Genomic DNA, 15,858 nt, shown 5'->3' on the forward strand with positions numbered 1-15,858 from the left:
CATTGACATGATATGAAGTTCAGCAAAGCCTGAGGTGCAGCTTCCTTCAACATTGTTACTGGAGTAAGTAACCCAACAGCATCCTTTTTCCACCCCCATTCAGTCGGATCTTTATCGTTACCAAGCCAAGTCTGCACTTGCAAGTATGTTCTTGAAGCGTGTTGCTGGACTGCATCTTTGGTGGGTGGTAGCCTGGATAAATTGAATTTGATCTTTTTTACTCCTTTGACAAAAATGATGTACATTAAATTTTCCAAATTTGATTTCTCGTTGCCGCCATACAAAAGTGCAAATAGTTGTTCGGCAGCCAAAGTGATTGTTTCTGTCTTTGCTTTTGGGTCATGAAATACACGAACAAGTTCATTCACTGAGTGGTTCTTGAGAAGAATATTACAAAATTTGTGTTTGCCTTGACCGAACGGAGCTCCAGTTGTATCGCAACCACTTATGGCATGAAGGAATAAAATGTTTTCAACTATTTCAATGTGTTTAAAACATTTGTTCGAGTACAACGCGTTAAGTGATTTACCTTTTCCAACTTTTTGGTAATATACGTTGGGAGGTGAGAGAGCTGTGAGGAGTACCAGCAGATCAATATTCTGACCAACGATTATGACTACATCATGTTGAGATGACAACGAATTTGCTGTGTTCAATATGAGAACGTCAGCATCCTCTTCAGCTTGTACTGTCGTTATGTGGGATCGTGCAAATGAGGTTCTGAGTAGGGAAATAAAACGAGACTTGTTCTTCTCATTTCCCAGAAACTTTTCCTGTGGCACTTGTGGGTGCATGCTTTCAAAAAACAAAACTTCAGCAGAAGTTGTAACTCTGGGACGCCGTGCTCTTTCCACCCCTTTAGTGCTTTTATTTTCCATAGAATCTGGGTATCCATCGAATACCACTACTGCATTGGATCCATAATGATTTTGTACATACCTGACATATTGCCGGAAAATTACTGAAAAAGGTTGAGCATGACCCCATACAACTTTGTGCAGTAAATATCCACCATCAATTACGTGTATTTTACTGCTTCCCAGTTCTGTATTACTTGTTAGAGGGTTGAATGATAAATAAAATATAGACTAGGCTATACTATACTATAATATATAATAATACTATAATATAGGCTCAAGACGTGACACGCGGCAACTGAAGGGAACCGGAGTGGAGGAGTAGAAGGGTAGGGGGGGGGGTAGCCCCTCCATACCGAAGTGCCCTCTAGTAAATTTATAGATTTATGTATTTAAAAATGCAAACAAAAATCTAATAACGTGATAATAAACCGGGATAGATTTTCTGTTCGTATCTACCTAGATTTGTTTATTCTTTATATCGGTAAAAAAAACTATATAAACATAAAAACTGCACAGCTTTTTTTGAAATTTTATGTTCTACATAATTGGTATCAATAAAATTTTCATGAAATTCCACTGGAAACGAGGTATTTATAAAAAACCAAACCTAGTCGCGCAAAAAACTTTTTTTTTCAAAAATATACGCACCTTTACGACTTTCTACCTCGGTACCTATTAGAGATAGAAGAAATTTGATTTTGCAAAAGTTGTAGGTTATTTTATGTTCTATTATACTTGTTAACATATTTTAGCCGAAATTTGCATTGGAAATGAGATATTTGGGAAAAACTAGATTTTTTTCCGATTTCGGCCAGTTTTTTCAAAATGGCGGCGCGAGCACAGGTGCGTCAAGGTCGGAAACTCAGATTTTACATCAGGGGATCAGTTTACATAACATATGAAAAAATTGGGACTACCGGAATTACTTCGATCGCGACCCCCTTTTTGGCCTAATTGGTAAGACGTACAATTTACAAGAACATAATTTTGGAAAAACAAGTAAGTTATTACGACAGTTATTAAGTAAGTTAAGTTAAATCAAATGAAGTATAGGAACAGGTGACACGAAGATAGAAGATGGAGACTCTGCAGCAAGAATCCTAGGTGGTGAAGAAACTGGACCAGCTGCTGCAGCGAAAGAGTCCACCGCGTCCACCAACAGTGCCAACACGAGGTTCGTCATCCGTCCAGGTGTGTCTGCTGCTAATAAAGCGCTGACACAATATCCTCTCACAGCTACCAGACGAAGATAGAAGATGGAGACTCTGCAGCAAGAATCCGTATATGAATATAAGTTATTTTACTAGCTTTCAAGTTCTTAAGCCCCTGCATTTCCAATTTTTACCGATTTATAACAAGTTTCTCTTTCACTCTTTATGTTTTTAAGTTCCAAAAAATATAAAAAATACTTTTTAAGGTAATATTTATACATTTGTTATGCCGAAACGTTAATTATATGAAATTCCCTCAGTAAAAAAAAACCCAAAGTAGACCGGTCGTGGCTGAGTTGACTTCGCGTTTGGGTCCCACCCAGGAGTAGCGTGTTCAATTCCTCGACTGGCTAAGTCATCCATCACAACACAAGCAACATTTTCCGCTTAGTATGGAGGTAGTAGGATATTTTAAAAAAAAAGATCCGTAAATTATCAAAAACACGTTTTGTTCTGTTACTTAATATGTTATAGGCGTGAAAAAATTCACAGCTCAACTTTAAATTTAACTCAAGCATTTGTCTATAGGTTTATATGTATTTCAAATGAGCCTTTTTAATATTACCGTGCTCCCTCTAACATCCATATTTACATATAAACTTACTACGGGGCCTCAACAAGCTTTGAAAGTTTGTGAGTCAATAAACAAAAACGATCCCAATCTGTCATCAATCACAATAAATGTCGGTTCAAACCATTTATGAAAAATAAGAATAATTTTCAAAAGCTTTTAGCGTAGTATAGCATAGTTACAGGTAAATCATTTTAAAGAGGCCCTTGCTTGTGTTGTGGTGTACTGGAGGGGTAAAACATGACAATTATTTTCCTTCGGTTGGATGCAAATTCAAATTCAAAAATCTTCACCGTTCAAATAAAATATATTCTTTGTAGGGTTTACATTAGAAAAATCACCACCTAATTTTACCGAGAAGCTGTGGCCGAGGTGAAGGTTGTTTCGAACTGTATTTTAAAATGATAATTATATCCTTGGAGAAAACTTTCGTTGTTGTTAGGAAGCTACTAGAATGAACCAAAGAAATATGAAAATAACATTGTCGAAATGAACCGCAAGTTCAAATTTAAAAAAAAATGTTTGAGCACTGTTGCTATAATTATTTTAAATTTAGATATTATATTTTTAATAAATACAGTAACTTATTGATAAATGTCTCTGCGCACCCAATATCCTTAGGCATCTACGGGGTAAGAAGGGACTGCGGGCGTGTGATCAAAACTAATTCGAAAAACTTTTTTGAAACAATCGATACTATCGGTGGGTACAAAAACATTGACGCGTGTCCTTTTTAAAATGATTTGCCTGTAGGTACTTACTTCTGTTTATAACTTTATAATGGGAATATACGTGGCAACAAAGGAGTTGTAAAATAGTGAAATTCTGAAAGGTTATGTACACAGGTGTAAATAATTATAATGCAAATTAAATACCTAATTTGAACAGATGTTATTATTATTGCACTCGTTTGAAAGTGAATATATTATTGTATGGTAACAAGTTGTTACTTAAAAATTTACCGTAATTGCTTACAATACATTAGATACCAATATGTTGATAATTTGCCTGGCACCAACTTGTAATTAATTTACCACATCAATTATAATTAATTCATGTTTAACCTTTGACATACTATACATACATAATATGGCAATTAAGGACTGATGTAGGTAATAATAGATTTTACTAAGCAATTTGAACTTCGGCATTTGGTTGCAAAACGCAATAAATACGCACGGAAACAATAATCCAATTAAAAGTAAAATAAAATATATTTTTTAATTACTGCAATGAGACATAACTCAAGCATTCCATATTAGCACAGCATATCATAACAAGGGGAATTATGCTACTGAATAAAATTTCAAAATAGTAGTTACATTTAATCACTCTTAAATTATACTCTCAATAAATAACATTAAAAAAAGTTATCTTCCCAAATGTTAATTAATTAAATCTAATTTCATTTTAATTCGTTTTATTTAATTTAATTATTATTTTTTTAAATTATTATTAAAAATGTTTACTTTTAATATATATATTTTTTAAATTATTTATGTTTTGCTATCAGGTTAAGTTTAACTTACTGCCAATGGTGTGTAATCTATTTAAAACAGTTGTAGCCTGAAACCTTGGTATAACTGTTACAATAATACGTACTAGGGAACCTCGATATAATGACAGGAACATGAAAATGGAACATTAATATTTTGGTGGACATTGGCTTCCTAGTTTGATGAATTCTGTGCAGCTCCTCATAAATCTAGCAATTTAATTAAAATCTAGTTATTATTTGCCAATTATTATTATTATTGTTTATTAAATCGAGATTTTATTTAGTATTTCAACCAGGGCCGGCTCTGAGCCAAACGGCGCCTAGTTCGAATAAAATTTTGGCTCCCCTTGTAAGTAATAATATTCGGATTATTTGCATTTTTGTGTAGCGGCCATTTTTATGAAAAATAATCTTAAGGGCGATGTGTTAGAACTGTTAGGTGTTAGGTTAGGTTATTATTGAAGTCTGCTCCAATTGCGCCCGCGTAGGGACGGCCCTGATTTTAGATGACATCCATTATTACAGCGCAGTAAATTGAATTATAATTGTTACATCACAAATCGCTAACAAACTCAAGCAAAATGTAATCATAATTATAACTTTTTGTAACTCTCGTGATTGCCATTATTTATCCATATCCCATGTCATCGGATTCTAATACGACATAATATAATTATGTAACTAAGTACCTGCCTACCAACTTACTTCTAAGTCAGCTTCAACTCTAATTTGTTTTGCATAATACCTGCATTACCTACGTCTGACCGTAATTCATAGTACCTACTCACGTACTCACCATACAAATGTCAATACATTGCACATTCTGGTTACTTACATGCAAACAGGTGCATACATTTGTATTGCACATAACATTATACATACCTTTCATTAGAGTACACGGAAAAATGAATATTATTCATGTATTTCGAATCTTTTCAAATTATGTGTAATCCGATTTAGGGGCCGTTCAAGTATTATGTAAGCACTATAGGGGGGCAGGGGAGTCTTTGCTTTGCTTATTTTTTATGACATGGGGGGTGGGGGGGTCAAGATAGTGATTACGTCAGCACTGCTCAGCAGTAGTTATTTTTTTTTACACATTGGCAACCCACACATTGTCTATGTTTGAAAACCGAATACATATTCGGGGACTCCCACTGTGTCAATAAAGTTTGTTTAAATGAATATTATGTGCATTAAAGTCCTCTATCCCAAGTCTATTTTATAAGTGCTGCTTATGAATCAATAAAAAAACAGAATACATTAACAGAAGAATGCATATAGGTACCAATTTTTACGTAAGCATGGGAGGGGGGGGGGGGTAAGAGCTTTGCTTACTTTTGGTGACAAGGGGGAAGAGGGGGTAAATAATTGTAATAAATCTGCTTACGTAATACTTTAACGGCCCCTTAAGACGACACAAGTCTAGTAAGAAGGTTTTGTATTACTAAATTCTCAAATGTTTCTAGAAAGATCCCTACGGATGTAAGTTATTTTTATTTAAGATTAATTAAAACAGGACCTTATCATTAAAATATTTTATGTTAAACGGTTTGAAAATAAAACGTTTTTCAAGCATAAAAATTAGCGGTAAGCACCTGATTTATGTTTGTAGATGATGAATTAGTAACGTCCCGAAGGATCCCTCTAGAAACATTTGAGATTTTCGTAATACGTTCATCGGAAATAATTAAAATATACCCCACGGAAAGAACGACTTTCTAGGCCTGCTAAGGCAAAGTCGATCGTAGGTCCCTCCATTACGCCTGACCGCGCGCCGAATATTGTTTTTCACGACTTTGTCGCTTATGTTGTTAAGATTCCCACTTTATTTTAGAGATTTGTTAGGGAAAATTCAACCGCATGTCTGTCAATACAACATGGCCACACATCGCATATTTTTGTTCACGGCTGCTTCATTTACGTCTTTAGATTCTTGCTTTATTTTAGGGTATTGTATCGTTTTAAAAACGGGATTGCAGGCATTTAACGAATGAATTAATCGGTGTCCTGATAAACTTTTAGTATGTGTGGAATATGTTATCACGATATCAATGAAGACGTAAAATAATTAGATTCCAATTGTCTAGTGAAATATGCGTTTTCCCGGCAAGGCAGAAATCGTGGATTCGATTCCCATTTGACACCGTTATCTTCTGCGTCTTGCTCTATTTATAGATTTGTTAGTATTATCCTCTTCTTCAATGATATATTAAATTGTTTGGTATATCCTTCAAAAGTTCAAGAAAAGTTTTCCAAAAAAAATTGACGATTCGTAATAAATTGGCAATACTCATTTTTCTCAGTGTAGTAGGTACTCAGCCATATAATTGTTAGCGCCAAAGTGAAACGGTGACAGTGAAACTAGTGATTCTTTTCGTACAAGACTGACCAAATTGTATTATTTATGCTTCTACTATATTACTAAAAACTCTAGATGATGTTCATTGTACACTCACAAAATAAATACTTATGCCGCTTTCGTTCATACAAACATGTCATAGATTCTTAGCGCCAGTTTTATCATCATTTTCAATCATTGAAACCTGCGATATAAAACCGAATTTTGACAATATTATATGTAGAAAAGGTATCTCAACTTCTTCTCACAAAACCGTTAACTTCTGAAATTTTAATCGTTGGGTTTTCTTTGCGTTATATGCCAAAATAGCCGAGTCGTGATTACCATTAATCCGTACTTTGTAGTACATACAGCCTGTCAGATCGTAATTGTGACGTTTGCGCATGCGTCGTTCTTGAAAAATGGATTATTGCGCTAACCGGCCGATTTCGAATTTTCATGAATTTTTCATCGAATTTTCTCTTAACGGACGATGAAACAAACCAATTTTTGAAAAATTGAGTCGAGTGACGATATGATGACTTTGCCGTACGTGATTTTTTTCCGAAACAACTCGCCCTTATGAAGAATTATTCAAATTTCAAAGTTAATTTTCAAGTTTTGTGAAACATCTTTTTGAAGTTCTGTTATCATTTCAGTTCTGTCGAGCAACTAGCCTAAAATGATATAATAATAGAACTTGAATAGGACTTTCACAGAACCCGAAAATGAACGTTGAAGTTTGATGAATTTTTCAAATTCTCCGTAACAACCCGTCCGTCACAGTTATATTTTAGATAGGTACTAATTAAATCAATGTTTATTTTATATCTCATCGATATGTCTGCATTTCCGTTATATTTCAATGATGTCCGTAAGGTTAAACAGTTATTTGGCGAGGTTCCACCATACAAATAACGGTCACGTGTCACAACTGAGTCGTTGGGACATTTATTATCTGATTAAATTGAACTGCTTTGAACTGCGCTTGTTTTACAAAGTCACATCATAAATAACTGCCATATAGAGCTATACAATTTATAAGAGGCGCTATCGTGTACTGGTATCTCGTACCGTGTTCCACTATTTATTTATTTATTGTTTCCTTACACTGTATATTTTTATGTTAGATTTTTTAACCTCACTAGGACAAGCCTGTGTTGAGGTTAATAATTTTACAAAATAATAAAAATAAAAAATAGCAAATAGCAAATAATATTATATACTAAGAGAATAATATTGTTACATCGTGTCTACGAATTGGGTACCTATTAATCTAATTCCAGCCAATTCATTACGGTATAATGTAGTAAACATGTAGGGTGACCATGATATACATTGATATTTAATTGCAAGAAAAAATATAATAAGCTATTATTTTAAAAAGGAGAGAAGAAAAAAGAGAAAAAAATTACATTATAAAAGGAAAAGGATGAAAAAATAAACATATACAACATATTATGCCATAATTTAAATGGACAAAGATGAAAGAATATGTTGGTAATCCTCGGATAGCACAAATAATTTAACATTATTTTTCAATGTATACAAGGAATTTGACGACTTAATGTGATCTGGAAGGCTATTAAATAGAAGTGGAGTCTGGTACAAATAAAGCCTTTGCCCAAATGATTTGAGGATTTAGGGTGAATTGCCATAAAGTTCAGACTATAGCCAATTATTGTAGTACGAATTTGCTGCGTTATTTTCCGCGTTTGTGTGGTAAATAGTTGTTTTAAATTCATGATATTAAAAAAAACACTATTACAGCACAATCACATCACCAGAAATATAACCAACCGACACTACAATTGTATCTAAACATCATACCCTCTTCGGGCCCAAGACCATTTTTTTAGACTTTTAAACTTTTTTCTACTATTTTCGTATTCTCTACCATCATATTTGGACCACATTTTTTTTTTTTAATGGCCGGTTTGGGAGTAAGGGATGGTATCATATATGATACTTGGGGACTCTAGCTCAACAAATATTGTGTTTTTTTTTTCAATTTTGCTTTTTTATGCTAATAATTCGAAAAGCAGATTAATCATCTTGTAATAGAAATAAAATAGTAATGTTTATGTTTGTTATTATGAATTTTTTTTTTACAAAAATTGTGGTTTCAGGCACTGTAACCTACCACCTAAAACATTAAGTGTAATTGAAAGAAAAAAAAAATTATTTTGAATAAAAAATAATACATCAATTCAGCTGGTTGAATGAAAAGTTTTGAAACAGTTGCGATCCATTGAAAAACATAAATAAACCTGACAGTTTTCACAAATTACAAAAGTTAATTGTTTACACCCAGGCAAACGACATTTGGAACGATTCTTCTGCTGATCATTCATCATAACTGGCAAATGTAAAGCCTTTTTTGTCCTCAATTCTTTGTGTGGTAAAAGCTGCACAGATCGGCGTTTTCAAGGTCTCTCACAAATCTCAATACTATCACCATTTTCATCATCTACCAAATCTGTCGATTCTAATCCGGCTAGTAAAACATTTGCTATATCCCATTTAAAGTCATAGTAGTCCAATATCTTGTTCTTGGGAAGATGTTTTTGGGCTTCCAATTTGTATTTTAGCCAAGATGCTGCTACAGCAAAGTCAAAAAAATGGTAAATTATTCGCACAGTCAACTTATTGGTTCGGTTTCGCATGGAATACTTTGAAATGACTCTGTCCAACAAGTCTACTCCTCCCATATATTTGTTATAGGATTGGACCACGGCAGGTTGAGATACTCTGATGTACCTGTTTTCTTGCTTGGACCATCGTCGACATTGATTGAGAGGTTCAACTGACGATGATGTGGAAGAAAAGTGTATTGATCGACTATCTAGCCATTTGACAATACATATCTTATTGTCTCCTCTTACCACACATTCATGGGAACCTCGACCAGCTCGTTTCATTTGAGAGTCTGATTTAATGGATATTCCTTTTGGTATCCGGTTCAGCATTAACGTACCACTTCCAAGAATGCCTCTGCTGTGCAAAATTTTCTAGTAGTGGAACAGATGTGAAATACCTATCAGTATACACAGTGCAGCCAGTAGGAAGTGTATCTGCCAACTTTAATACAAATCGGGCTCCAACATGAATTTTTTCAGGCATTGGGAATAAAGCGGACTCCACCGATGTTCCTTTACCTTCGTACAAGTAAAAATCCAAAGGTATACCCTGCGAAGTAGTCATAACAAAATTTTTGATTCCTACTGGATTAGGTTTACTGCGAATGACTTGCCTGTTCTTGCATTTACCTTGAAAGGGTATCATTTGTTCATCAATAGAAATATTTTCTGTTCTATCATCTTGTAGGTAACCTTTTTGAACCCGTAGTACAATTGGTCTGACCTTCCAAAAGCTGTCAAGTTGTTTTTCTGATTCTGACACACAATTATCATCGACAAGTTTTAAGTTTGAGCGTATATTAAAAAATCTTTTGCGTGAAATGTTGTCAGCAACTATAGGGATTCTAGTTTTTTGTGCCCAATTCTGGTGGATGCGAGGAAGACCCTAAAGGCTGATAATCATACTGATTCCAATAAAGCCTTTTATTTCAGTACCTGTCGTGTCCAAAGTCTTGCCTGTGCTCCTTACAAATTTCCTATTAGTGTGTAATGAAATTTCATCAAAAAAATTGTTATCAATGTACTTAGAAAAGTATTCAATGGGTTCTCTTGATTCACAGCTTTGTATTTCAACATCTATTGGGTGCCATCCATTTATGAAATGTAAATTTGTAGCGACAAAATTAGGTTTATGTTTCCACTTATTAACTGGATCATGCCGATTCACATTTTGGAGATCTACTAGTGGCACATCATCAGCGTCGCTCCAATCTTCTTCATCTTCTACTTGTAAAGAGCTAAGAGGTCTCCGAATTTCGAATTGCTCCTCACTATCCTCATCACCCAGCCAACCATAGTCAAATTCCAAATCGGAATCATTTGGATCCATAGGAAGTAGCAACTCCGCTTCGATTTCATCCTCAACCAACCCTAAAATGAAAATAAAAGATGTCATAGAGGCATCACCTATGATACTTCAGTTTAAAATGTCCCTAAATCTAACAAAAACGTCGATAGCTATATTTTTTTTTATTAAACGATAGTGAATTGAACAAACAACAATTTTAATAACAATTGGATGATTAAAATAATAAAATAACACCTTAACTGCATTTTCTCTCCCGAGACATTTTGACAGCTACAAATCACGATGTTTCAAAGACAATAGTTCACTCAAACTAACTTCAAATCAGTCCAAATGCTCCTAGCCGGTAAGGTAGGAATCTTCATTATCAGATTCTTTGGATCTCCATTGGAAATAATGACTTGGAAATATTTTGTGAGCTTAAAACAGTGAGTATCACATATGATACCCGGGGCCCGAAGAGGATACTACATCAGCGCAAAAACAATTCATCCATTAGTTGCTAAAATCTTCAACCTTGTCCCTGATAACTTAAAAACAATGTACCCGAACTTAATCCTACATCAGCACAAAGACAATTCATCTTCCTAGCTCCTAAAATCTTCAACCTTCTTTCTGATAACTTAAAAACAATGTACCCGAACTTCATCCTACATCAGCACAAAAACAATTAATCTTCCTAGCTCCTAAAATCTTCAACCTTCTCTAATTCTAGACACGAAATATTGTAGAATACGTAACAAAATGAAGCATTCTTCTTTGTTCCAGGTACAAAATGGTGCGGTACCGGCGATATAGCCAGCACGTACCACGATCTGGGTACCGAGCGGCGCATGGACCGCTGCTGCCGAAACCACGACCTCTGCCCAGTCAAGGTGCGCGCCTTCTCCAAGAGGTACAACCTCACCAACAACTCCATCTACAGCAAGTCCCACTGTCTGTGCGATGACGTGCTGTTTACTTGCTTGAAGGAGACGAATACCTCGGCTTCCCAGGTTCAGTTTTTATTTATTTTTATGTGTACATGGAAATTTCTAAGACGGTCTAACAAATAGGATAACTAAAAATTTTAATAATATTGCATATTAAACTGCTACAAGTTGCCTTCGTCAGCACTTGAGTAGAATTCTCCCATCTGTAACCAATATTACAATATACATGTACAAGCTTTTGAAAGAATCTTAAATCGTTTGTTAAAAATCTTAAATCTCCGAAAGTTCTTCTCCGGTTGCTTTGAAATTTTGACACAACGTTGCGTTCGAATACTCGTGTGTTTTTATATGCCTATATTATATAGATGTCTTATGTGAGCGGTAAAAACATGCTTTTATAAAAAAAACAGCCCCATCTGTTGGAAATAAAAGCAACACGAGCTATTGTTTCTCTATCTGCACAGACAGACTTAGCCGAAGCAACGCGTAGCGGGAAACAGCTAGTACAAAATAGGTTTTGGGTTTTTAGACAAAACAAATCAGTGCAAATGTCATGATAGACATTTTATAAATAATTAAGATCGTTAGATTACCTACGTTGGTTTACTAATTGATTCCCAATTAGATAAAGTGGTGCCTTCGCCCGGAAATCAGATGGTTTTGAGTTCGAATCCCGTATACATCAAAATAACATATAATGAACACGAAATAACATTCACTGAATTGATACTACTCACACACCTTTAAACACTATCGTTAGACATTTTTCTTACTGTAAATTTAAATGTTAATGTACCCACTACCTGTTATTATTTGATTAATAGCTTAGACCCGTGAGAATTCACAGCATATTAAAAAAATATATAAATGTGTAAATAATAGAAGTGATTTTTTTTATTTATTTTAATACATCTATTTTAAAATGTCTTTTAACACCTAAAAAATTGATTTGACTGGGTATTGAACCTCCCTACCCAGGAACTGGAGTCAACAACTACCTATACCAAACTAGAGAAATGCTTATTTGCATAATTTTAGCTCGATCGGATGTCGGGAAGGCGGTTAATTTCCGCTTCCAAGATTTGCATTCATTCATTGATTCCCGAAAACAAAAGTATAATTCAAATCTTTGAAGTATTGAGAAAATTGAACCCCGATCAACTGTTTGGAAAGCAATTATGCTGACTATTACACCACCAATTTATTGTAAGAACGGGGGCATTACATTAATTTTATGTAAGAAAGAAAGAAGAATGCATAAGAATTAATTTTTTTGGAGTTTTAGAATGTTACGTATAAACAACCTGAATTATGTTGTTTAAAATTCCCGTGGCTACAAAATCCATCACTTTTCATAATATTCAGAACGAGACTTGTGCATGCAACTAATAATTATATTGGCTACCTACCGCCAAACAAAACTTGGTTGTTAATGGATTTAATCATACGTAGATTTCAATCGAAAGTAATACTGCTTTTTTTTCAATGAACACGAACTTTCGTTATAACTGGCCATAGAAATACATTCCGAAATCAGGAAATAATCGAACGATGTATCGAAAAGTAATCGCTCTGTTAAAGGCCGCGAATTTATTTCCGATTATTTCACATTTCAGACATACTTATTTAAATTATAACATGTCATCGAAATAGAAGATCTGGTTGGGGGCCTAGCACATTAAAATCGATAATTCTACAATATCGAATCGATAGGCGTAACTTGTTTTTGACTTTAAAAATGGAGTTAATTTGTCATAATTAACAACTTTTGATTCTCTGAGCTGGAACGGAATCAATTCATTACGTCTTAGAATTATTAATTAATCAGATGATCGTGTTTACGATTTCTTTCAGTTCTAAGAGCTTAGTTAGGTCATCTCCATTTATTAATAAGCCAGTTATTTTGCATAACGAATGACATTTTCAAAAAATTTGTGCATATTGACAGCTTATCCGTCAGCTTGGATGCCGCGCTGAAAGCAGCGGCTTTTGTCTACCGACTGTCGGAATCATTTTCTGACCGTGCTCGCAAATATCGGTAACTGACCATAGATGACGGATTTCGTCAATATCGTATTGACATAGAAGCCGTGCTAGACCTCCCTAATCATATTTAAATTAAATTTGAATAGTCATAAAGTAGCCATGTTACACTTTTTAATTAAAGTTTTTTTTTTAGGTAATGGGCAACATCTACTTTAACCTCGTGAAAGTGGAATGCGTGGAGGGTCGCGGCCATGACTGGAACTTCAGGCAGGCGAAGGATGGCTTCTGATCCCCTCCCGCTCCAAGCAGGTACCTGCCCACGGCTTGGTCAGAGGCTTTGATCATCATCGTGGAAGCCTGCTCGAACTTCCTCCTCGGATATGGATAGCACAGCCCGCACATCCCTACGCTGACAAGAAACAAGAACAAACTCATTTGAAAATGGAACGGCTTCGCATCGATTACAAGCGAGTGTACGATAGAGATGGGACATTTAAACATAATCGGCATTATGTTTTCGCAGCGTTCGATTATTGTTAATTTTAAGTATGAATTTAAATATTGAACAAATAATTAAGTGACATGCTATATGAACCGTTTCGTTGAGTTATTAATCGATATGTTTAAACAGTGTGATAAATGAGCCTTGTGTAAAGAAGTAAGTGTGAATGTTGTGATATTATGGAAGATTGCACTGTGTTTGTTAGCGTAGTTTTAAGGAATCCACTGTTTGCAAAGCCTTTCAAAGTGAGATCAATAAAAGAAATAACACGATTATAATATTTATTGCTAAGTCACCATTAAAAGATGTTAAATTAATATTTGGTTTAAAATGCTTCATATTTTGATAGAAGTTACGAACAGAAAATAAATTGATCCGAACCAATACTAAGCAATAAAATAGATGTAGGTAATAAAAATAATAATTAACAATAAATATTAACATATCGCTCTGCTGCGTTTAAATATGTAAATAATTATATTATTGTAACGAATTGAATATGTATATATTTATAAGTACTACGAACCAATGACGCTTTTGGAAACTGTAATCTCTGACCAAATTCTAGTAACTTTTTGAAAAAGTTCGCTGCTTTCGTCTGTTTATTTTTAAAAAATCGTATAGCCGTTTAACACAAGATTTTTTCGTGATAATAAATATATATCTTATTTTCTAATTATTATTATTAAGATAAAAAAGCTGCACGTATCTTCCAAAAATAAAAAGATATAGTTTGTATAATGGTTTCGAGAGTTAAAAGAATCATTACATAAAAATTCACTTGTTTTCAGTGACTTTTTTCCATGTTTCCCGAAATAATAAATATCATATTTCTCTTCCCCATCTCCTCCCTTTAAACACGTTCTTTAGCTTCGCAACATGCCCCAATTGAGTATAGGTACCATTTATTTATTATTATAGGAGACGGTTGATGTAACGTTCCCGTGAGCACTTAGGCCATACCATTCCTCATTCCTTTAACAGTAATCCGGTCCCTTTAATAAAGTTCACAAGGGTTGTCATTAGATATGTGGCTATGTCTTCTGGTTCTACAATGTGTCTTCCCAGTATCTGAGCCTTGTTCCCAACCCGTACCATAGTCCCACTGGTTCCAGACAGTTCAGAGTAGTTGGGACTCTGGTTAAAAGAAATATTGCTGGCTTAATTCGTAGAATGCGTAACTACCATTTTTCAAATTTTACAAGAGGCACAAAAAACTCATAAAGACTACTCAGAAAGACAGAGGAAAGACAGGTCATTATTTTTATTTATGTTCTTAAGGGTTCCATGATATTTAATCAAAATGACAATTAAACACACCTTTAAAAAGTGATATGCGAGTCATTAAAACCGATGAAACAAAAACTAAGTTAAATAGTTACCTGTGTAACCTATTTAACATCTTTGTTTCATCACTTTTCATGACTTAATATCACGTTTTGTAGGTGTGTTGAACTGTCATTTTGATGAGATACCCGGTCACCGTTCGTAAGTAGGTATATTTGTAAGTTTACTTAATTCTGCAAAATGGCAACATGGACATTTTACTAATTTGTGTTTAAAAACAAAGTAGATTTTTTTAACAAATTTACGAATTTTACTATTCGAAGCGGTACTAATTTTAACACCAAATGACACTAAAATATTATTTTTGAGAACAACAGAGTTACGCAGTATACGAATTTAGCCGACAATATAATATATTATTCTTCTATCATATAACAGGGAGCAAAGTTGAACATCAGGGTCCGTGAGCCAGTCCAAAGCCTTTGGCGTCGTCACCTTGTGGACCTCATCAATTCCGGCAGCAAATATATAGAGTCATTAAAAGTGATGAAACAAGTAGTTACCTATGTAACCTATTTAACCTTGTTTTTGTTTCATCACTTTTCATGACTTTATATCACTTTTTGGAGGTGTGTTGAATTGTCATTTTAATGACATACCCAGTCACCAGCTGAAATACACGGAAGAAAACTACTTTCCTAATTTGATTCAGTTTTGGGTTATTA

At 34.4% G+C, this 15,858-nt stretch overlaps 1 protein-coding gene across 1 annotated transcript in view; it reads left to right on the top strand.

The window, feature by feature from the left end:
• The window catches only part of LOC149420191 (uncharacterized), a 122,442-nt gene extending 107,964 nt beyond the window's left edge, over nt 1–14,478 (top strand). Inside the window, exons 4-5 of the mRNA XM_089636454.1 lie at nt 11,195–11,421; nt 13,538–14,478. Coding sequence (XP_089492580.1) covers nt 11,195–11,421; nt 13,538–13,633 — 323 coding nt within the window. The 3' untranslated portion in view covers nt 13,634–14,478. The remainder of the gene's footprint in view (nt 1–11,194; nt 11,422–13,537) is intronic.
• Nucleotides 14,479–15,858: the final 1,380 nt, after the last annotated feature.

This window comes from Hesperophylax consimilis, chromosome 10 (assembly GCF_061612785.1).
Source record: "Hesperophylax consimilis isolate HC1 chromosome 10, BYU_Hcon_1.0, whole genome shotgun sequence".
Taxonomy (NCBI): Eukaryota; Metazoa; Arthropoda; class Insecta; order Trichoptera; family Limnephilidae; genus Hesperophylax; species Hesperophylax consimilis.